Genomic DNA, 24,482 nt, shown 5'->3' on the forward strand with positions numbered 1-24,482 from the left:
TTCCTATATATATTATATATATATCTTTTTAGGGACTTCCCTGGTGGCGCAGTGGTTGAGGGTCCGCCTGCCAATGCAGGGGACACGGGTTCGAGCCCTGGTCTGGGAAGATCCCACATGCCGCAGAGCAACTAAGCTCATGCGCCACGATTACTGAGCCTGAACTTTAGAGCCCGTGAGCTACAACTACTGAGCCCGTGGACCACAACTACTGAAGCCCATGTGCCTAGGGCCCGTGCTCTGCAACAAGAGAAGCCACCGCAATGAGAAGCCCGCGCACCGCAACAAAGAATAGTCCCCGCTCGGCACAACTAGAGAAAGCCCACGCACAGCAATGAAGACCCGATGCAGCCAAAAATAAATAAATTTATTTGAAAAATATATTTTTTTATTAAATTATACCAATTTTAAATAAATTTCACACATTTATTTAATATATACAGAATAAATATGTAGGCTATCATTTTATTCAAAGAAAAGACTATTAAACTTCCATCCAAATAGTGCGTATTTCAATGATGCTAGTAGACAATCTATTCATATTATTTCACCTGCCTCCTCTGTAACCAATGACACATTTCCGAAATGTCTGTCTCAGGTTAGGGGATTTTTATGTAGTCAAGGAATGGAGTGAAACATAAGACGTATCAGCCGCCACATTCAAAAAAAAGATCCCTCAACCTGACACATTTATCTCAAATCTATTCCTGTTCCCTTCATCCCTGTGAGCATAATCCCACTTTCGGATATAAAGTCCAATATATCACACTTGATCTGCTGCTACAGCCTCCCAAGTGAGGTTCCTGCCTCCAGTCCCCACTTTGTATCCACCCTCTGCCCTGCAGTGCAAGGGGTCCCCCTAAAATTCCAAGTATTCTTAATGGTTCCTCTTCATGCCCAAGGTTCCGTGGACATGAGCCCATCTGTTGATCCTCCACTTCCTTCTTCCTTTCCTCTCTAAGAGTGTTGATGTGGATTTTCTCCCCGACACGGTGCTACTTCATACCCCGGGATGTGCCACACAGAGGACCTTCTTCACCTTCCTTCACCTGGGGGAATCTAATTCCTTGAGGGACCTTCACATGGAACGTTTCCCAGCTTTTTTTTTTTTTTTTTTTACTGGATTTTACTACAACTCATAAAGGTATACTCACTTCAGGCATCATGCCCTCCAAAGAAACCTCTGAACCTCCAGACTGAACTGAGAAGCTTTTTGTATGTTCACATGCCTTCCTCCAATGCTGGGATCCAGCCCTCTTAGAACTTACCATGTTACGCTTAGATGTTCATGGCACTGTCACGCCACCGATTCTAAAGCTTCTTAAGGAAGGTGACAGGGGACATATTTTATTCATTCCTGTATTCCCTGTGCCTAACACAGTGATGAATGACAGGGAGACATTCAATGCCTATTCATTACTGAACTAATCTCTCTGCCTAGATCCAGGTCAGCAGGTGCTAAATATTCACAACTGTGCTCACTGGTCAAAGTTCAAATTCATGACCACTGCCATTAAATGCACTTTCACTACTATTCAATAATTGTGTTTTCTTATCCCTGTTCTCTCCCCCTCTCCCAAATGACTAGTTCAAAACTTCTCATTTCTACTCAAATCTCCTCCCCAATCCTCCCTTGGAGCTGATGACCCTGCTCTTTATTTTTTTGAGGAAATGGAAACAATCAGAAGAGTAGTTCTCCCAAACTCCTAGCACCTTCTACCTACATCAGCACAAATATGAGCTGCCTTCCTTCCTGTTCATTTGGGTGAAATATCTGTGCTCCTAGCAAAGACCCATCTCTCTACTTGTGCAAGTGCTTCCTCTCTCACATTCAAGAAATTCTCTTCAGCAATTCTCCCCTCTTTCCTGTGACTCGTCAATTTCCTGTCTCCATGAGACCATTCTCATGGGCGTACAAGCATGCTCTAATTCCTCCCATGGTAAAGCCCTCCCTTGAGCCCACCTCCCTATTCCTGCTAACGTTCAGCTCTTCTCTGCCTCCAACATCCTTGTGCCTGTTCTTTCACAGACCCTCTCCAATCAGCCTTCTGCCCCCATCCTTCCACCAAAAGTGCTCTTGTTAGGGCCGTCTATGACCACCATGCTGCTAAGTCCAACGATCAATTATTCATCTTGAACTTACACTTATCAACAGCATCTAAAACGGTTGACTACTCCTTCCTGAACACCTTCATCATGTTGCTTCTGTGACACATTCTCCTGATTTTTCTCATCCCAGAGTGACCGCTTATTCTCAGCCTCCTTTGCTGGTTCCACCCAATCTCTTAACACTGGTATGCCCCAGAGCTCCAGATTTAGCCTATTCTCTGTTTTATTTACATTCATGCTCTTGGAAATTTCACGTACTCTCTTCCCCTCCCCCTACACACTGAGGGTCCCAAATTTATCTTGCCAGCCTTACCACCACCCTGAACTCCATACTTGCTTATCTCTTCAGCAGCTCCACTGGGCATCTCCAATGTAACATATCCAAAACTTACTTCCTGTTATTCTCAATAGCCCCACCTCCTCACAATACATACTGAAACCTGCTCTTATCATAGTCATCCTCAAAGCACCTCATAGCAACTCCATCTTGCCAGTTGCTCAGGCCAGACACTGGAGTTGTCCTTGACTCCTTCTCTTACTCCCAACGTACCAGAAAATTCGGATGGTTCTACCTTCGAAATACGTCAAGCCATGGCACAGCTCTGTTGAGAACTTTCCAAAGGCTTCCTATCTCACTCTGAGTTGAAGCCAAGGTGTTTGCAGTGTCAGTGAGGCATTACAGGCTATGATCCCCTGCTGCCCCTTGGACCCATGGCTCTGCTCCCCTCCTTGCCTCCCCACCCCATTCCAGCCACACGGACCTCCTCATCCGTCCTTAAATGGACCAGGCACACCCCCATCCCAAGGTGTGTGCGTTTTTGTCCCTGTTACTCGAAACGTTCTGCCTCCGGTAGACTGAAGGCTCACTCCCTTTCCTTTTTCAGATTTTACTCAATTTCTATCTTTTAAAGAGGCTTCTCATGCTTATCCTAGTTACAAATCAGTCCCTCAACATTCCTTATTCCCCTTCTCTTCTATTTGCTACCAAATGTATCAGCACTTAGCACACTACAAATTTAACATATTTATTTTGTTTATTTTTTTCTCCACCTAAATGTAAGCTTCATGAGGTCAAGCACTTTTGTCTGATATATAGCCAGGTGTCTGAAAGAATGACAGACACATAGTAGACTTTCACTAAATATCTGTTGAAAAAAATGAATATATCAAATAAGAAATGAATGAAAGAACTAGTCACCCATTTGCCTTTTAATCTCTTTTGCATCATGAACCCTATTTATTTAGAGTCTGAGGAAATCCTCTCCATAAACAGACAAACAAACAAACTATATATATATATATATATATATATATATATATATAAAAAATTATATATGATATATGTATTATTGAATATATCTGTATTATTCTACATAATATATAATGTTATATAGATATATATTACAGATATATAGGTAGATACAGGCATAGACATAGACATAGACATAGACATAGATATAGATATAGATGTAGATATATTCACACATTTGCATATAGTTTTAGGGATTCTAAGAATTGGCAGCCTTTATTTTATCCAAATGAGGTATCTGCTCATGCATGATCCCAAATATTAGTGGTACACAAATTTATTTTCTGTACTCTACAATTAGCTTTAACTTACATTTTATTTGGGGTGTTTTATTACATTTTCTTGTTTTCTTCTTTTCCTATTTCTAAATTGGTCAGAATAATATTGATTTCGAGGGAAAAGTACCACACATATAGTAATCTGAGTGGTGAGATTTATAATTTTAAAGCAAGAGAGCAAGGGTGTGGTGATAAATGGAGATCAAAAGATATATTTGGGTTTCAGGAAGGAGAGAAGATTGTGCAGTAGGAAAGTAACCAAAGAGGGACATGAAGCAGGTTGGCCAGGACCCAGAACCAGAGGGAAGAAAGGTTAGTTAATAAGTGGGTAACTAGGAAGGATTGCTGGAAGAAAGTCAAGCAGGACCAAGAGAGTATTCTTTCTTCTCTCTGAGTTCTCCACATCTCTACTTCCAAAAACAATCTTTTCCAAAAAAAAAAAAAAAAAAAAAAAAAGCTTTCATTCTCTAATATTACCCCATAGTGCTATTCATATGAAGTTACTTAAGGAGTGTTACTTTGTTCTTAAGAAATGTTGACATATTTGCAGAGAGAGATCCTAATATTTTATTGAAAAAAACTAAATAAGATCTTTGCAGATCAACCACATCTGGAAAATTGATTTTTTTAAGGCAAAAATGAATTCACCACCACTCTAAAGGGGATAAAAGGTTTTAGGAAAGGGTCTCTTCAATGAACACTTCTCAAATGGTTTTTAGCTCTAAATAATTCAAATTTCTTACCATTCAGCTCAAGTCCGTGCTTGTTAGTTCTTTTATGGATAAAAGAAAAAACTGTAGGTAAGAATAGAGAGGAAGGAAATTAATGAAACGACTTAACCCTCTGAGCTCCTTCCTTGACTCGGCACCCGGGGTCAGCGGGCATCACGCAAAGGCCCTGCTTCTCCCGTACGGAGCAGGAGGCTCACTGAATGCTTTGAACTACTCTCACAACATTCTCCTGGCTTTCTGGCAGGCAGGCCGGGTCTGGTAGGGGTTCTGAAAAATAACATACTTTCATTCTTCACTCCAAATATTCAGTACATGGCTTGCCTTAAGACCTAAGCACTGGAAATGTGTTCTACCAGAGCAGATGGGCAAAGAAGTGTGTTCGTTCCTCTTTTGACACAGGCAAGAGTAACCTTGGGAGAAAGTTTCAGTTGGACCCATTAATCATTCATTTTTTTAAAAAAAATACAGGCTTAGCCAAAAGTCCGGGTATGTGGCGCTATCAGAAACTCCTAAAGATCGAATCTAAAGGCCTTTAGTGTGTGACATGATAGTTTGCTCAACTTCCTAAAAGAATTTCCATGAAGAGCATTCATTCCAATACAATGCCAGTGAGAGGTTGTTTCTTCATTTCTGGAATGTGCCTATTACTAATATAAACATTATTATTAAAACAGTTTCCTCGTTTCTGCATGAAACTGTTCTTTTTTGCTTGTCCACACTCCGGCTTTGAAGTATTTTTTTAAGTAAACATTTATATTGCAACGTAACACACATAGAGAAGAATGCACATATAAGGTTTGTGCGTGATGAAATTATCACAAAATGAACACATCTGTGTAACCACCATCAAAGTCAAAAAAGACTCTTATCCGGCATCTCAAAAGCTTTACTTGTGGCCCCTCGCAGTGTATATCCTCCCCTCCCCCTCAAAGGCAACCGCTACCCTGATTGCTTTGAGTTTTAAAGACAGTTAAAATAAAATAATTCTGATAGCTTTGTGACATGAATGAACATGCATGTACCAAAGAATCTTTCTCTAATGAATAGGTTGCTGTGCTTTTCTCTTTTTTTTCAACAAGGTCAATTTCCACATCATCATGTCCTCCTACCTCCTGGGAGGTTCACAGGAATACATAACACGGGGTACATTTCATCAGCCCCGGAGTAAGGGATCTGTGGAAAGGTCTTCTTTCCAGAAATGTTCAGAGAGTGCAGTTCTTCAGCTGGGTGGGGTAGAGAGCCCCTGAGATGGCCGCAATGTCCCTTGCTCCCCGGTACTCATGCCCTTCTGTAATTCCCCTCCTTGACTGTAGGAAGGCTGACCTAGCGACTTGCTTCTAATGAATAGAATACTGTAAATGCGATGTGATGTCACTCCTGAGATTGGGGTATAACCCACCCTGCTCGCTCACTCTCACAGCTTTACTGCTCTGCAGGAAGCCAGCTTCTATTTTGGGAACTGCCCTATGAAGAGACTCACATGGGAAGGAACTGGGGTGGCCTCCAGCCAACAGACAGTGAACAACTGAGACCCTCAGTCCAACACCCTGAGAGGAACTGAAACCGGCCAACAACCACGTGAGAGAGCTTGGAAGCACACCCTCTCCCAGGGGAGAAATGAACGCAGCCGCAGCTGATGTCTGGATTACAGCCTTATAAGAGACCTTGAAGCAGAAGTACCTAACCAAGGCACACCCAAATGCCTGACTCACAGAAACTGTGAAATAATGAATGTCTACTGCCTGTAGCTGCTAAGTTTGTGGGTATTTTGTTGCCTAGCAATAGATAAGTAATACCTGGGAAGAAAAGAAAAAGATGCTGAGCTCATCAAGTCTGTGGTCATAGTGCATGGAGAACAAGAGGTCACAGAGAGCCAGCTGCGTCGGTAAAACCTTTGAATTCTTTGTACAAACCTGCAGTCCCAGTTTCCAAGTCCCTGGCCATGGTCGTGTGAAGGTCCAGAATCCTGAGTTTCCTGCTCTTTGGAAAGCTGAGACCACCGTCTTTCTCCTTCTAGAAGTAGCCTGAACTGTCCAGGCTCTCCTTAGCCTCTATGCCCTACTTCTCCCAATGTGGGCTGCAACATCTCATCCACTGATATACATCTGCCTAGGCCAGCTCCTCCTCCTTGAATGCACTTCCTTCTCTTCCTGATCTTCTTCATCTCTTATGATGGGCCAGTTTCAGCATCTCCATGGCATTGTCCCTAATGGCCTCAGGTAGGCAGCTGTTTCCCTCCTCTGGGCTACCAAAGCTGATATCAACTATAGCACTTATCACATCTCATTGTAATTGTTTTCCTTTATGTTTCCATTGTCCAGTGGGGTCTTCTCAGTGGTCCCAGTGTCCTAGAGTAGTGCCTCATACATAGTAAGAGTCGGGAAGCATTTGTTCAATAAAAAATGCATTCACTCATATCAGTTATCACAAATAAGACAGTGAAATCCCAACCTAGTATGGCATATTACATTGGATGACCAAACACCTTTATCAACTCTGTAAATACTATGGAATATGACATATTTGACTTTGAAATGAGTGCTAGTGATGTCTTTCATCATTAAATGCTAGGGAATTTCCTTTACGTTTGGGTTTTCTTTGTATAAATAAAATACACCTTTGCCTTTTATTTTTCGGCCTTATTTTTACAAGGCTTTTCGGGTGCTTAGGTCTTCCACTGACTAACTGGGACAGCTGACTGAGAGTCACTCCACCATCTTTTGTAGCCTTGTCCTTTTGATTGCTGATATTTCTTCCTGGAAAGGGATTCAAATTCATGATGCAAAAGGACATGTACAAAACAGAATGAAATTGCAGGTCTACAAGGCTTTTCGGAATCTATAAGTCTTCTGCTAATTCAGGACTGTTTTACAAAGTATTCTGGCCTCCACTTGTTTGTGCTATAATCTAAATGTGAAAGCAGGATGCCTTTGTTATAAAGAACCATTTTAGTTATGGGAGCATGAATGTAGCTTCAGTACATCCTGTGCCCTGTCCCTTATTCTCATTGTGAAAACATCTGCTCGTCTGCTACCATGAAGTGTCTGTTTCCCATTGCCCTGCTCTCATGGTGTTCTTGGCTCCAGAATCAGCAGCTTAGCATCACCTAAGTCTGCTACATCTGAAATCTAGAAAGTTTCTTCTGGATATAGTGTAAAAGAACGGCATCCTTTAATGAATCAAGCAAAATCCCAAGATCTTATTAAATTTTACTGTGTATTCTCACCAGTTGACTATCTCAGGCTCTCAGCAACATTTATTATTCCAGGGAGTAGGATACAAAAACAAATCACACATGATCCTTACCATCTAGGAGCTCGGTATTTGAAATTTTACACCAGAGTGAATGCAAAAATCAAGGCCTATGTAAAGAAACAAAAAACTGCATTGGGTGCTACTGCGTGCATTCCCTACTGCTTTCAGAATGTCAAGGGTCAACTCACCCTGTAGAGACTGTATTGGCTTCTACTGCCTCTCCCTACTCTCCACCCACACATGTGGTTATAGCATAAATCATTCTACAGAACCAGCATTTTCTCATCCCACATCCACAGAGTTCATCCACAAGCTGAAATTTCTTACCTTTAACGTGCTATTCAAAGTTCGGATTTTGTGGAGCTTCTCATTTATGGATGGATTTTTGCACCGCTTGACAAAGGACTTTCTCAACTCCTTTTTGGTTGAAGGTCGCCGGTCCCCAAGAGGAGATAGACTAGCTTGCTCTAACGATTTGTAGAGCTTCTCCATTTCATCATCTTCAGACACTCTTGTCTCTTCTATTAAAATAAATAAATAACAATAAGCCCAATTAATTAAGGACAGAACATTTGACATGGTGGTCCTAAAACAAGGCCCTCCTGATACCTTGATCTTAGACGTCCAGCCTCCAAAACTGTGAGACATAAATGTTTATTGTCTAAGCCACTCAGTTGGTGGTACTTTGTCATAACAGGGCCGTGCTCCCTTTGAAGGCTGTAGGGAAGGATCTTTCCAGGCCTCTCTTCCAGCTTCTGGTGGTTCCTTGGCCTGTGGCCGCATAACTCTAATCTTCACATGGTGTTTTACGGTGTGCATGTCTCTGTATCCAAATTTCCCCCTTTTATAGACACCAGTCATATTGAATTAGGGGCTCACCCTACTGACCTCTTAACTAATTACACCTGCAAAAAATAACCATTTCCTAATAAGGTCACATTCTGAGGTCTCAGTGGTTATGACTTCAACACAGGAACTTTGGAAGAACACAATTGAACCCATAATAGTATACCCTCTAACCTCCCAAAATTCATGTCCCTTTCACATGCAATATACATTCATTCATCCCATCTCCAAAAGTCTTAACCCATTCAAACATCAATTCTAAGTCTCATATCTCACCCAAATATCATCTAAATCAGAGATTGGTGGGACTCAGGGAATGATTCATCCTGGGGCAAAGTTCCTCTCTACCTATAAACCTGTGAAACCGAACAAGTTCTCTGTTTCTAAAATACAATGGTGGGACACGGTAACCTTACAAACCAGTACACACTCTAAAGCTTGAGAACCATTGTCCCAGGTCACCTTTTACTGTCCTTCCTAGAACTGTTTTTTGAATGAAGGAATCCACCTGTGGTCTGTGGCTTTCAGCAGATAATAATAATTATTCATGCCACACGCCTCCATTCTCTTTGTTAACCGCACCTTGCCAGCCTCAGCTCAAATGCTTCCAGTAAAGTGACTCCACCCAGGATCCGGGGGGACCCCATGTGCTAGGCTAAGCCAGTGGCAGTTCCATCACGCTAGCCACGGTCATTCATCCAGGGATAAGCACGTGTCTCAGATCAGGCCCACTGGGGCCAAAGAGATTCAATTCTGAGACTTTGGTATGGGGTATCAGGGAATCGATTTCTCTATTTTCCAAAACTGAGTGGTGTGATGATGTAACATGGAAGATTCCAGAAATCATGCCAAGAATCATGAGAATGGAGCCAATCCATAGGATCCAACTGACACATGGATTTTGGTGATACCATTAGAGCCCTCTTAGCTTATGGGAGCCAGTACATTGCCTTTGTTAAGATATTCTGAGTGTTGTTTTCAAGCGTATGCAGCTGAAAGAGTCTCAAATGATACAGAAAGTTACTCAGAGAAGATCATCTCTTGCTGCTGCTTTAATTTCCTCCTAAGAACTTCAGTCCTTTCTTCACTTCAGTCTGAAAATAATGTTGGGAAAGATAGACAATAAGATTGTTTTCTACCATGTACTCCCTGGTGTCTATGCGTTTTAGCTCCCGTCCTGAGAACAAGCTTGATAGAGGATCATATAGGAAGTATGGCCTTAGGAGAACTGGAAAAAAGCTCTCACCAAAGAGAAAAGCATACAACAGTAGTCTAGAAGCATCAAAATTAAGCACACTCACTTACTTTACAGTTTACTCGTATAAGATTAAGAGTCTTCAGGCAATAGTTTTGCCCCTTCTCCCACCAGAAAGTCCACAGGTGTGCCCAATACTCTTTCATAAAATGAAGAGCAAAGATGTTGGGCTAACTTTGCAGCTAAAGTATTGGTCAGTAAACTTCTTTGTTCACTACCACAATATTATCAAAAAAGGAGAAAATATTCAAAACTACGTTTGAACACAGTTAGACTTTTTGGCTCAGTCCGTGCAGACATCAAAAGTAGGTTTTTGTCAATAAGCACGTGAAAAGATGCTCGATATCATCAGCCATCAGAGAAATGCAAATCAAAACCACAATGAGATACTGTTTCACACTCACCAAGATGGCGACAATAAAAAAGGCACAATAAGAAGTGAGGACAAGGATGTAGAGAAACTGGAACCCTTCAAGTTGCTGGAGGGAATATAAAATGGACCCACCACTTTAGGAAACCGTTTGGTAGTTCCTCAAAATGCTAAATGTAGCATTTTAAGTTACCATACGACCCACCAATTCCATTTCTAGTTATATACTCAAGAAACTTCAAAACATATTAACACAAAACTTGTGCGTGAATGTCATGAATGACAGAGACAGAAGGTGCGAACAGCCTAAATGCTCATCAACTGATGAGTGGAGTAACACGCGTGCTATGGAGTATTAGTCATTAAAAGAAATGAAGTGCTGACACATACGAAAACATGGATGAACCCTGAAAAATTCTTCGAAGTAAAAAAAGCCAGTCACAAAAGACACATCCTGTGTCGTCCATTTATAATGAAACGTCCAGAATAAACAAACCCATGGAGACAGAAAGTAGCTTAGCGGTTGCCTGGGGCTGAGGAAGGGACAAGTAGGTATGGGGAATGACTGCTAATATGTATGGGGTTTTTCTGTGCGCGGTGCTAAAATGTCCTCAAATTAGATTGTGGAGCTAGTTGCACAACTCTATGAATATACTAAAAACCACTGAACTGTATGTTTTTATGTGTGAATTTTATGGTATGTGAAGCATATGTCAATAAAGCTATTAAAAAGTAGACTTTTAGGGCTTCCCAGGTGGCGCAGTGGTTGAGAGTCCGCCTGCCGATGCAGGGGACACGGGTTCGTGCCCCGGTCCGGGAGGACCCCACATGCCGCGGAGCGGCTGGGCCCGTGAGCCATGGCCGCGGCGCCTGCACGTCCGGAGCCTGTGCTCCGCAACGGGAGAGGCCACAGCAGTGCGAGGCCCGCGTAACGCAAAAAAAAAAAAAAAAAAAAAAAGAAAAGTAGACTTTTATAAGATTATCATGAGAACTGATGACACTTGCATAGGAGAAATACTAAGCATGGCAAGGGTCCTGGAGTTAAGCTGGAGACCTTAGAAAGTCTGAAGAAATTTAAATGACAAGACATCTGACTCTCAGAGGGGAACATAGGCATTGAGGACTCTGGGAGTTTTCAGCCCCACAAGGACACAAGAATTGTACACATCCTTTTTCTTACAGATAGGCAGGTAGGGACTCTACTTCAAATAAAGCCTGAGTACATAGCTTTTAATACCACAGTATTTTTAAAGCAATATATATTTAACAAACCTCAAGAAACAGACCAAACAAGTATACAACAAAGAAGATAAACAGAATGACTTCTTCACTTTCTCTGTGTTCACCAAGCTGCTTAGTTGTGCTACTAAAGATTGTGATCGAAAATAAAAATACTTTTGACTAACACATTAATTTGTAATTATGCCAGAGTAAAATGATTATATTAAGATCTTATATCTAATTCAACAAATATTAAATCAGTAAAGATGAAAATAAGCTTTAGAATCTTGAAATAACATGGCATAAAGTACATTCCCTAAATGAAAAATAAAGAGGGCCGCCTCTTTGGATAATTTTATTATTATTTAATATATTTATATCAATATATATTACCTGTAAGTTAAAAATATCAGAGATTATCTCCCTCCCACACACATATTCCTGTCCCTAAATTAAGCAGTGGAACTTTAAAATAGATACACAGTAAAGTGGACCTGTTGGGATTTTAAAACGTTAATACAGAATTCACCTAAAATATGACCAAACAATGTTCAAAGAAACAAACACTTTCTCATTGGGATTCACTTAGAAATTGGAGATAATAGTAAGGAGTGAATATGTTCAGCTTAGGTTAAAGCTCTAGGAGAAATGGGGAAAAATGAATTCAAATTACCATTATGTTCTTACCTCTCAGCTATCCATCTCTCCTCAGAGGAAACCTGAGACTAAAAGACCATGTGTCTGATTAACCTCTAATAACCTGATTTCAGAATCACTCACAAAGGTAAGGATGGGAAAATAATAAATGATGATTTTAAGAGTCAAGAAAATATCCTGATTGCCTTTTTTGTATCATTATCTGAGAGATATACAACATATTGCTAGATACTCATGGGAAAGACCTGTGATCTAACCTCATCCATGACCTAAGTGGGGATTTTATACTGTTTTACTGTTGCTAATGGCTGGTGCCTAGGTCTTCACAGGACAGTAAAATGAACATCCAGTAATAATGGAAGCAGATGATAAATAGGCTCATAGGACAAAAAAAGGACCCAAAGGGTACAAGCACACAAGAAGACACAGCTTGTACCTGACCCCAAAGCCAAGGTGAGAGTCCTTCCTAATGGAAGACTAGCTCTGGCTGGCTAATCCTACAGGGCTATCCCTGTACCTTTCAAAGGCTTCTCAATAGAGTAATATTTTAAAAATCTCCATTTCACCTTTTTTATGTAAATATTTTTCTAAATTCTAATATCATATTAGGAAACACTAGATTGTTCCCTTATCTTACCAGATGATAAAAAGAACAACAACAACAACAAAAAGATTGGCAGAAAAGACCACTGGTCTCTCTCCCTCTGGAAACAGAAGTCAAGTTAATTACTTCTATCTCCCTTGTCTTCTGTGGCAAAATAAAAGAATTTTGTCTGACAATCAAGTGTTTCCAACGCAACTGTTATCCTTCCTCTCAAGTGCATATTTTAGTCTCTTCTTACATAAAATAACAGGACTTTAATTTCCTTCACCACATAAGGCATCACGCCTCACAAGTTCTTTGCCAAGGAAGATGAAAACTATTTTTATTTTATAGATGAGGAAAAATGTGGAGATTCTTGGAAAACAGTAAGTGATCTTTCCAAATGTAAATCAGTGTGGAATTAGGAATAAAAGTTTGATTCCACACTGTGCAGGCCCATGCACTTCTGGACCAGTCTTCTCCAACTTTAATAAGCAAACAATCACCTAGGGATCTTGTTAAAATACAGTTTCTGATTCATTCAGTCTGGGATGGCAGGCACCGAGATTCTAAATTTTTAACGAGCTCCTAAGTGATGTCACAAGTGCTGGTCCATGGACATACTCTAAGTAGCAAGGCTAGACTGCTTCCCAGCAATTAGTCATGCGGAAACAGCCTCAGCTCACTGGGAAGAGAAAAGGACTGAAATTACAACTAGAAAGTTGAGACTTGTCCAGAAAGCAGCATCTATTTTCTCTGTGCCATATCGTAGTTTTTTTAAAAATTTGGCTTGCTCAAGGGAGGGTTCCAGAATCCCTGCTCTAAAGCATCAGTATCTTAATATTGTTGAGTTGGTAGGAATTTGAGGTAAATGTTAGAGATCCTTTACTTCTGTTAGACTGGCTCAGAATGTCTGGAGGGGTCAGACTAGTAAACGTTCTCCAAACTTAGGTCAATAATCTTATGTTTTAGACTCAAGAAAGGGATGATATTTTTTTAACAAGATCTTTCTTGTTGACTTTAGCAAAAGACAAAACACTTTTAATTAATTGTTACTAGTTCCCTCCCTTCCAAGATGGTGACAAGTGCACGTGCTTCTCTCTCGCTACATCCCAGGTACTCAGCCTATTGTGTACTTCTGATGGGACAGGTGTGCTCCCGCAGGGCCAGAATTTGGCTGTTGAGAACACTGTATGCAGATTATCTCTTTAAATGCTGTATTGTCAACTTCGCCTCCCCCACTATCTTATTTTTGGTGTTTCCTTGTGCTTTCTAGAATGTGGTTTTTGTTTTCTATTTAGAACATAAATGCTGGCCTCCAGAGACAAGAGAGGAATTCATATGCCATATTTCATATCAGAATTTGAAAGGAAAGCTTTTTGAGATTGGAAAAATCTAAATGATGTTCCAAGGAAGATAATATCTGTGCCCAAATATGAAGCACTTGAAAAGGTTTAGGTAGAAAACAGTATTTCCTGTTTCATGTGCAATGTTCTAAGTATCTGAGAAAAGAAAGACCATGGAAGGCACTTGCTACAAAAAGAAGAAATAACTACATAGTCATTGGGACATTAAGACTTTAAGACTTTACTATAGCACCTGATGCTAAGAGATCAAAAGCTTTTTACAGGCTTCCTTTAATTAGTGATTTGGACAACTTTACAGCAAGAGACTTAGAACCATAATGACAGACAAATTTAAATTTTTAACAAAGATAAGTCCAGATAACTTATTTTAACCGTACGGATACTACTAACCAAGAACATTAGCATAGTATAATTTTGAGAGACAGATTGCCAATTTCTGCTTTTGTTGATGGTGGTAGAGATCATTCTCATGTATTTAGTTTTTAACTAGGTGACAGGCCCTGTGTTAACTGCCATACCAACATTCCTTCATTACCTTTGTAACAACCCTACAAGGCAAATATTATTAACCCTGATATAAAGGAGAGAATGTCAAGACACCTTGACTAAATTCACAAAGAGACAAACCTAGGTTCTGACCTAAAGCTTATTGCCTTATACACTATTCTTTATACTATAAGTATATTTGATATACTTTCTTTTGAATAAAGTTCAGTGAAGAAGATTTTAAATCAGATAATGCCTAGTCAAGATGGTAGATGGCGAGGCCAAGGCTCAGATGCCTGCCAAGATAGAGTAGTGCTCTATCTTCCAAGGGAAAAGTCCCCACCCAGAGTCTCTGCTTCTGAGGTGCCCAGGTTTTATACCTCAGATTCTGTTCTCACAGGGCCACACGGCACTAGATCCTAGGAGAGGAAATTCGTAAGCTGGTCAGCAACCTAAAACACAGACTGGATAATCAGATTCTCTACTTGGGCGTTTGAACTGGGCACCTGGGGATAATGAACCAGTTTGAATCAGAAGCAGAGGTAAGAGTCACTTTCATGGTAGGCTGGTCCCTGTCCACAACAAAGGTATAAATGCACAGACAGGGAGAATTCAAAGTTGGGCTCTAGAACAAAGATGGCAAGTAAAAGAAATTCTATAAGAGAAAAATCAGATTGAGAAAGTCAGAGAAAGCATCCAAGTATAAAGCAAGTGTTTTTACTTGTGTCCTTGTAACTCGGAGAGTAATTTCACTTTGGTTTCCCTCATTTTCCTATATTTCCTTTACCTTCTCTGCCTGTCAGTTACCTATTTTCTCTTGGATATTTGATGTTTCTATTAAGCAAGGCAACTCAGTATGTTTGTACTGCATTATTGCTTTTATTGATAATGATAAACCTAGTCTATTGGGAGAACTTTAGTGTTTTTCTTTTGTTTTATTATTACTGCCTCTGTGGCAGTGATTTTCAGAAGTAATCTTAGCTTGAGCTCATTGCCTAAGATTCTAATAAGTAGCTTTACATTCTTAAAACAAAGCTTCCAGTTGTTTTCAAAATGTATTCTTCCAATCATATGAGCGCCCTGGGTTAGGTGAAATATTTAATGCAGACATAAAATGTCTATATCTGCTCACCTCCTAAGAAGACAAAAAACATTGGCATGCACATAAAAAGGTATTTGGTTAGGGTTATTTTTTTTCTTTTTCAAATATATTTATGAGATGAAGTTTGAATAGGAAATAAATGGGGAAAAAAAGCTTGAAACTGCCTAAAATCAAGGATACAAATCCAATGCACAGTAGATAAATATGTCAACCTTGGCTCCGTAACCTGCTGGATCGTTCAACCATATGGATCCATGATGGGGACAAATGAGCACAAAATATAAAAACGGAAGATTCAGAAGGAGGGGAAAGATATGAGGGGCACTTCATGCCAAGAACAGCGAGGCAAGAGGAAGAAGAAGTTACCCCAATACAATTTCACAAGCAGAAAATGAAGGATTGGAGCAGATAAATGCCCTTACCTTTTCAAGATGGTGCTCTCTTGTCCTTATGTCTCTGGTTATAATCGAGTGTGATCTATAATTACTAGCAAGACATCCTTATTTTTGCCTTACAGGAAATCCTCAGTGTACACATTTAGAGTTACATATTTCAACATGGCCATTGAATCCCTACTAATAAACCTTTTCCCAGAAAGTGAGAAAAACTCTATACGGTTGAGATTATATTTCATGCCACAGGAGACTGAATGTTCTGGAAAACTTATGACTCCTCCTTGATTCCTCTCCTTCCCTCACACGTTTGATCCCTTTGTTAAGTTCATCCATCGCATATCTTTGAATGTCCACTGTGTCCTCGGGCAATGTAGTTGAAAGACTAGGGATAGACTAAACCAGGCAACAATCCTTTATGAATCTTACATTCTTACATTGTATGTTTATAATATATCCCCAATATGTGTATTTTTTCTGCTCCCCACACCATTGCAACCATCATTTCATTGTTGGTCTATTTCGACAGCTACATTCCTAATATCCATTTTCCATACAGTGAAGTGATCTTTTTAAAATGTAAACCACGCCAAAACATTCCTCAGCTTCAGTTCCTCCAAAAATATCTCACCGCACTTAGAACAAAATCCAAATACCTTAAAGGACCCACTAGTTGCCACACAAGCCAGCTGCTATTGAATTCTCCAATATCTTCCTATGCTGCCCCTACCCACTCTGCTCCAGCCATGCTGGATTTATTTCTGTTTCTTGAACCACAAAATTTGTGCCAGTACTAGAGCATTTATACTCTTCTTTCTCTCTGTCTAGGGCATTTTGCCAGCTATTGTTTATATGTGTAGGTTTCCTTGTGAAATTCAGGTCCCAGATCAAATATTGCCTCCTCATGGGGATCCTCCCCAACCAGTCATCTAAATAAAGGTCCTTCTTCCTACCTCCATTATTATATACCCTTACCTGATTTCCCTTATAGAACTTACTCACTACCAGAAATTATCCTGTTACCTGCTAATTGTCTCCAAACCCTGCCAAAACAGACATACGCACCAGACTGTAAGTTCTACGCAAGAGTGCTATTGCCTTTGTTATCTTCAAAAAGCATCTCCAAATGCCAACAATTGAGCCAGAAATATAGTACCTCCTCAAAACATATTTATTAAACATTCACTGTTTGGTCAAAATTTCCATTCTTAATCTCATTCTCACCTCTTTCATATATCCATACATAATAAACACAGCAAGCTAATTTTGGATTTGGATTCTTTAAAAACTCAGTAAGTAAACTATACTTTCTAAATGTTAAGTGTCTAGATAGAGTAAAAGTAAAAATTAAAATTTGTTTTTGGTTAGAGAAAAAGGGAAAGGACACAAATTACTAACATCAGAAATGAAAAAGAGGGATATCACTATAGATCCCATGGGACATTAAAAGGATTGTAAAAAAATACTATGAGCTATTCTGTGCCCACAAATTTAATAACCTAGCTGAAACAGACCAATTCTTTAAAAGAAACAAAACTCACACAAGAAGAAATAAATGATTTGAATAGGCCTATATTCAATCAATAATTGAAAACCTTTCTAATTGAATCAATAATTAATAACCTTCTAAAACAAAGCACCAGTCCCATATGGGTTCACTGATGAATTCTACCAAACATTTAAAGAAAAAATTATACCAATTCTCTACAATCTCTTTCAGAAGGTAGAAACAGAGGGAATACTTCCTGACTCATTCTATGAGGTCAGCATTACCCTAATCATCAAATCCAGACAAAGACATTTCATTGCTGAAAACCAATATACCTCATGAACATAGATGCAAAATTCCTCAACAAAATATTAGCAAATTGAAGAATAAAAAAATTTTACACCGTGACCGAGTGGGAATTATCCCAGATATGCAAGGCTTGCTCAACATTTGAAAATAAATTAATGTAGTTGATCACATCAATAGGCTCACAAGGAAGAAGGAAAAAAACACATGATAATATCAATAGACACAGAAAAAGCATTTAACAAAACTCAATACTCATTTGTGATTTAAAAAACAACTTCTCAGTAAACAAGGAATAAAAAGAAAATTCCTGGAGGCTTCCCTGGTGGCGCAGTGGTTAAGAATCTGCCTGCCAATGAAGAAGACACGGGTTCGAGGCCTGGTCCGGGAAGATCCCACATGCTGCAGAGCAACTAAGCCCATGTGCCACAACTACTGAGCCCGCGCTCTAGAGCCTTCAAGCCACAGCTACTGAAGCCTGTAGGCGCCTGCGGTCTGCAACAAGAGAAGTCACTGCAATGAGAAGCCTGGCACTACAATGAAGAGTAGCCCCTACTCGCTGCAACTAGAGAAAGCCCACACACAGCAATGAAGACCCAACGTGGCCAAAAATAAATATAATTATTTTTTTTAAAAAAGAAAGAAAATTCCTCAACTCAATACAGTATATCTACAAAAAACCTACAGCTAACTTCATAGTTAATGGTGAGAAACTAGAAGCTTTCCCACTAAGATCATTAACAAGGCAAGGATGTCCCCTCCCACTACTCCTCTTCAACATTGTACTGAAAGTCCTAGCCAACACAATAACACAAGAAAAGAAAATTAAAGTATACAGATTGGTAAGGAATAAATAAAACTATCTTTGTTCATATATGACATGAATTTGCATCTGGAAAAGGCAAAACTATGGAGATAGTAAAACAATCAGCGGTTGCTAGGCATTGGGGAAGGGAAGGATTAAAAGGTGGGGTACAGAGAATTTGTAGGACAGTGAAAATACTCTGTATGCTACAGTATTAATGGATACATGTTGTTATACATTTGTCCAAACCCACAGAATGTAGAACACTAAGAGTGAACCCTAAGTTAAACTACGGACTTTGGGTAATTACGATGTGTCAGTGTAAGTTCATCAGTTTTTAAAAATATACTACTTTAGTGGGAGGAATATTAATAATGGAAAAGGCTATTATGCTTAGGGGCAGGGGTAGACAGGAAATCTCTGTACCTGCCTCTCAATTTTGCTGTGAACCTAAAATTGCTCTAAAAATTAAAATCTACTTTGAAATATTTGTCAATTGGCTGCTTACTATAGTTTTGTAGTTTGAGGCAAATAGAACCTTATTTGCCTTGGCTTTAATTAAGAAGAAATAAAATTGTAGGGAGAGAAATTAAAAATTAACAACCAAAGGGTAGTGCAGGAAAAGATGTCAAAGGCTTATGGTGTTGTCTTGATAAGAAAGATCTACCTGTAAAAATTGATCTTATATATTCCATTTCTAGTTGAAAATTCAGACGCGTGCTCATATCATTCTAGTTCCTTGCTCCTGATGCATAGGGTGACATATATTCAGGAGTCTCTGGAACAGCCAGGAAGGGCCAGGAGGGTATAATCAAAGAGACAAACAAATGAATCTGAGACCATAAGGTTGGGAGCATCTCAAAGGACTGTACAAGATTCTTCACAGAAAAAAAGTGTAAACTGCAGATGTATGTGTTCAAGAAGACTTGCAGATCAGGGACGTCATTCTCAGACGAGGGGCACACAGAATTTTCCCCAGCTTTGTGTAAAAATACCTGGAGACAAATGAAAATGGAAACACACGGATCCAAAGTCTATGGGAATAACAAAAGCAGTTCTAAGAAGGAAGTTTATAGTAATATAAGCTTACCTTGAGAAACAAACAAACAAACAAAATTCTCAAATAAACAATCTAACCCTGTACCTAAAGGAACTAAAAAAAGAACAAACAAAACCCAAAGTTAGTAGAAAGAAAGAAATAGTAAAGATCAAAGCGTAAATAAATAAGAGACTAAAGAGTAGAAAAGATCAGTGAAACTAAGATCTGATTCTTTGAAAAGTAAACAAAACTGCTAAGCCTTTAGCCAGATTCATCAAGAAAAAAAGGACCCAAATAAAAACATAAATGAAAGACAGGTTACAACCAACACTACATGAATACAAAGGATCATAAGAGATTACTACAAACAAATATACACCAATAAAATGAACGTAGAAGAAATGAATAAATTCCTAGAACATGCAAACTCCCAAGACTGAATCAATCAAGACTGAAGAAATAAAAAATATGAAGAGATTGATCATCAACAATGAAATTGAATCAGTAATTTAAAAACTCCCAACAAACAAAAGTCCAGGACCACACAACTTCACAGGTGAATTCTACCAAACATTTAAAGAAGAGTTAACATCTAGTCTTCTGAAACTATTCCAAAAAAATTGAAGAGAACAGAACACTTCTGAACTCATTCTATGAGGCTAGCATCACCCTGACACTAAAACCAGACAGACGCTATAAAAGAAGAAAATCACAGGCCAATATCACTGATGAACACAGATGTAAAAATCCTCAACAAAATATTAGCAAACCAAATTCAACAATACGTTAGAAGGATCATACATCACGATCAAGTGGGATTTATCCCAGGGATACAAGGCTGGTTCAGTAACTGCAACTATAGCAACGTGATACACCACATCTACAAATTGAAGAATAAAAACCATATGATCATCTCAATAGATGCAGAAAAGTTTTTGACAAGATTCAACATCCATTTATAATAAAAACTCTCAACAATGTGGCTATAGAGGGAACATTCCTCTACATAATAAAGGTCATACATGAGAAAACTACAGTCAACATCATACTCAACAGTGAAAAGCTGAAAGCATTTCTTCTAAGATCAGGAACAAGACAAGGATGTCCACTCTCACCACTGTTATTCAACATAGCATTGAAATCCCAGCCACAGCAGACAAGAAAAAGGAATCCAAATTGGAAAGGAAGAAGTAAACTGTCACTGTTTGCGGATGACATGATACTATAGGTAGAAAATCCTAAAGATGCCACCAAAAAACTATTGATCTCAGTTATACGTGGAATCTAAAAAACAAAACAAGGACTTCCCTGGTGGTGCAGTGGTTAAGAATCCACCTGCCAATGCAGGGGACACAGGTTCAAACCCTGGTCCGGGAAGACCCCACATGTTGTGGAGCAACAAAGCCCGTGTGCCACAACTACTGAAGCCCGCACACCTAGAGCCCATGCTCCGCAACAAGAGAAGCCACCGCAATGAGAAGCACGCACACCGTAACGAAAAGCAGACCCCGCTCATCACAACTAGAGAAAGCCCGCGTGCAGCAATGAAGACCCAATGCAGCCAAAAATAAATAAATAAATTTATTAAAAAACAAAAAAAAATTTTTTAAATAAAAAACAAAACAAAACAAAAACAGACTCATAGCTACAGAGAACAAATAGGTGATTGCCTGAAAGGAGGGCAGGGTGGTGGGGGGCGGTTAGATAAATAAATGACGGGGATTAAGAGGTACAAACTCCAGTTATATAACAATTAAATCATGGGGAAGTAACATATAGCATAAGGAATATGGTCAATAATATTGTAATAACTTTGTACGGAGACAGATGGTCACTAGACTTATCATGGTAATCATTTCTAATGTATGCAAATGTTAAATCACTATATAGAATACCTGAACTAACATAATATTGTTCATCAACTGTATTTCAAAAAAAATGAGATTAAGGTCTGAGAACTACAATTGACCTAGTTATATTGCATAAATTTGCAGGTAACCTAATCAGCATTATTTCATGACATCAGCTAGGGATTTGGGGCCACTTGACATGAAGCAGAGAAAGCAGGTGGTGGGTCATCCATGCTTGAGATCAATGCCATTGAGGTCAAGAATTATAGATTCAAGATTTTTCCAGTAGTAAATATTTACTCCCATTTTCAAATCACTTCTCAAATTATAGTTCAAAAAATAGGATCACTAGGGAATTTTCTAGGGACTAAATTAAGTAGCAGAGATACAAAAACCAAGATTGGTCTTCACCTTGATAGACATGCTATAGAACCCCTCAAGTAAGTCTCTCCTTTGCTTCTTATTCTGATTACCACCCCAGCTATTACACAAGCTTCCTAACTCTTCTAATTTCCTTTGTCCCCTTACACCTTTCTACCCCCAAATTCTTAAGCTCGTGTAATTTTTCTAAAGTACACCTCCAATTATATGATTACCCTGATTAGAAATCTTCATCTATTATCTATTGAAATAAACTAACAATGAGCCCAGTATTCAACATCATCCAAATTTATTTTCCATCCCCCTTTTCCATGGCTCACCTCTCTAACTGCAGACCTTCCCACTTAGATCTTAGATCAGCTTAGATCACTCAGATACGATCTTCCATATTTTGAGTTCCTGCTCTCTTTCAAATCCCTCAAGTACTTTGTATGTCTCTGTGGCACTTATTTTACTCTGCTTTATTTTGTTAAATGAGTCTTATTCTTCTCACTCTCCCCATTACACGTTAAAATATTTTAGACCAGAAATTGTATCTTGCTTGTTTTTGTATTCCTATTAGCACAAGTACATGAGTACACGTTAGGTACTCAAAATAATAATAATAGTAATGCTTTATTGAATGGAGTTCATTAATCAACTTTTTCTTTTTATGATTATCTTGCTTCCTAAAGAGACATACCTCATAATTCCTACAGCATCATCTGAGGTAGCTAGCTAAAATAATGTAGCATCTGTACTGTTTGCCCTAAAATTGTGTAAAATTTTTGGTAATTGTTAAATCCTAGAATCTGGCTCATTTATGTCACTTTCCTGAGATGTCATGCATGCACTAGTACGTATATATTGTCATTAAAAATGCATTTTATTCAACATGATTCCCGGGTCCATTCTGTCTGTACTTGTACTTAACAATTTATTTGCATAAATTGGGTATTAGTCTTGTTAGTGGTTATTCAGCTTGTCAGCATCCAGGGTAGGGTCACCCCATTCGTGGAGTAAGTATAAGTCAAACTGTCTCCACATTGCCAACATAATGTAAGTAGAGAAATACAATGCGAGTCATCACCACGCAGGCATGAGGCATGGGCCAAATAACCTTTCATTAAAGAAAGAAACGGTATAGAGTAAAACTGAGCTGAGATGAATATTCCATTTAACCCCATCACCTCTTACCCCATTACACTTTGTGGAAAGACGCAGTGAAGAGTCTGAAGAGCTCTGGAACTCCCAATGTAGAAAAGCAATAGAATGCAATTAACACCCTGCATTGTTTAAATCGCTTACTCTGCAGGGGAAAAAATGTCTAAAAAGGTTTAAATTCCGTATAAAATTCTAGCAACCACAATTTTAATCACATACCAACTGCAAAATATTTCTCTCATTGTCTAAATAAAAAGAAGGCTATAATACATTCTGTCTGCTTGTTTCAGGGCTCAGTTATTAACCTTTAAGAATCTTTCCTAGGATAAAAGCCTCTTTCTCCAGCAAACACGTCTTGAAACCGGGACTTAATCTAAAATCCTGACTCCTGTCATGGACTATGTCGAAACTTCAATCCCTATCATAAAAAATGCTGAACAATATTTCAAACACAGGAATTTTAGCACTTTTTTTTAATTGGCAGTTAAAAATATAATTTTTAGAAGTCGCAAAAATGAAACGCTACCTTCTTTTCCAACACACATGTAAAAAAGCAAAAGCACAGCACTCACTCTGATTACTCAACAGCACGTCATCGCAAACGCAAGTGAAAACTGGGTTGCTGTTTCCATAGCAATGACTTTATGTGGTTTAACTCTGCTGGGAATTTAACCAAATCCGAAGCAGCAGGAGAAAATCATCAGCAAAAATTTTGTAACATATGGCAAGTGCCAACGAATCAGTGAGGGGAAAAATAGTTTTATCTTCTCGTCCTTTCTACTCCAAGGAATACCTTTATGTCAAGCTGTTTGAAGAAGCACACAGATATTGCTGGTCACTCTGCAACTAACTCAAAATTGTAAAATACCTGGTCTCTTCCTTCTTAGATTAAAAGAGCTGTTGGTACTCAGCCAGGCTCTGCAGCACACTCGTGCCCAGAATGACTTTAGACATGGACAAGAATTGCATGCATCTTCCCATGACTATCAGGTTACTCGTCCTAAAGGAAAACTCAATCCGCGGTGTTATCTCTTGAGAACGAACGCAAATGGAATTTTATTCTCTATTTTGCTTTTGAAGCCATCCTCATCCCGGGGTGCTGTGTGTGTGTGCACACGTGAGTGTATGTGTATTTGTGCATGCATGAAACAAACATTTTAGTTCTACTAATGGCCAAATAATTAAAGCCAGAGTTTTTAGCAGGAAAATAATAGATATGGTCCTCTTCATTATTTTCTTTAGTTCCACCAGGCCTATATCTGGAAGGATCTTCTAAGTATCAAGTTAGAGGCCATCTAGTTCAAGGTACTTAAATTCCCTCTTCAGTATATCTTCATAAGAGAAAAAATTGTAATCGACACGCCATATGCAATTAATACCCAGTGAAAATGGTTGTCTCAGAATGAGTAAACACCTTCAATGATGAGGAACACATTACTTTCTAATGAGCCTATTCAATTTTGAACAGTTCTCAATGTTAAAAAGAAGTTTCTTATGCTGAACCTAAA

At 39.0% G+C, this 24,482-nt stretch overlaps 2 protein-coding genes across 2 annotated transcripts in view; one reads left to right on the forward strand and one right to left on the reverse strand.

Annotated features, from left to right (window-relative positions):
• The window catches only part of OPRM1 (opioid receptor mu 1), a 171,256-nt gene that overhangs the window by 91,209 nt on the left and 55,565 nt on the right, over nt 1–24,482 (forward strand). The window lies entirely within an intron of this gene.
• The window catches only part of IPCEF1 (interaction protein for cytohesin exchange factors 1), a 96,142-nt gene that overhangs the window by 1,854 nt on the left and 69,806 nt on the right, over nt 1–24,482 (reverse strand). The window contains exon 9 of the mRNA XM_067011072.1: nt 8,010–8,203. Coding sequence (XP_066867173.1) covers nt 8,010–8,203 — 194 coding nt within the window. The remainder of the gene's footprint in view (nt 1–8,009; nt 8,204–24,482) is intronic.

This window comes from Kogia breviceps, chromosome 13, assembly GCF_026419965.1.
Source record: "Kogia breviceps isolate mKogBre1 chromosome 13, mKogBre1 haplotype 1, whole genome shotgun sequence".
Lineage (NCBI taxonomy): Eukaryota > Metazoa > Chordata > Mammalia > Artiodactyla > Physeteridae > Kogia > Kogia breviceps.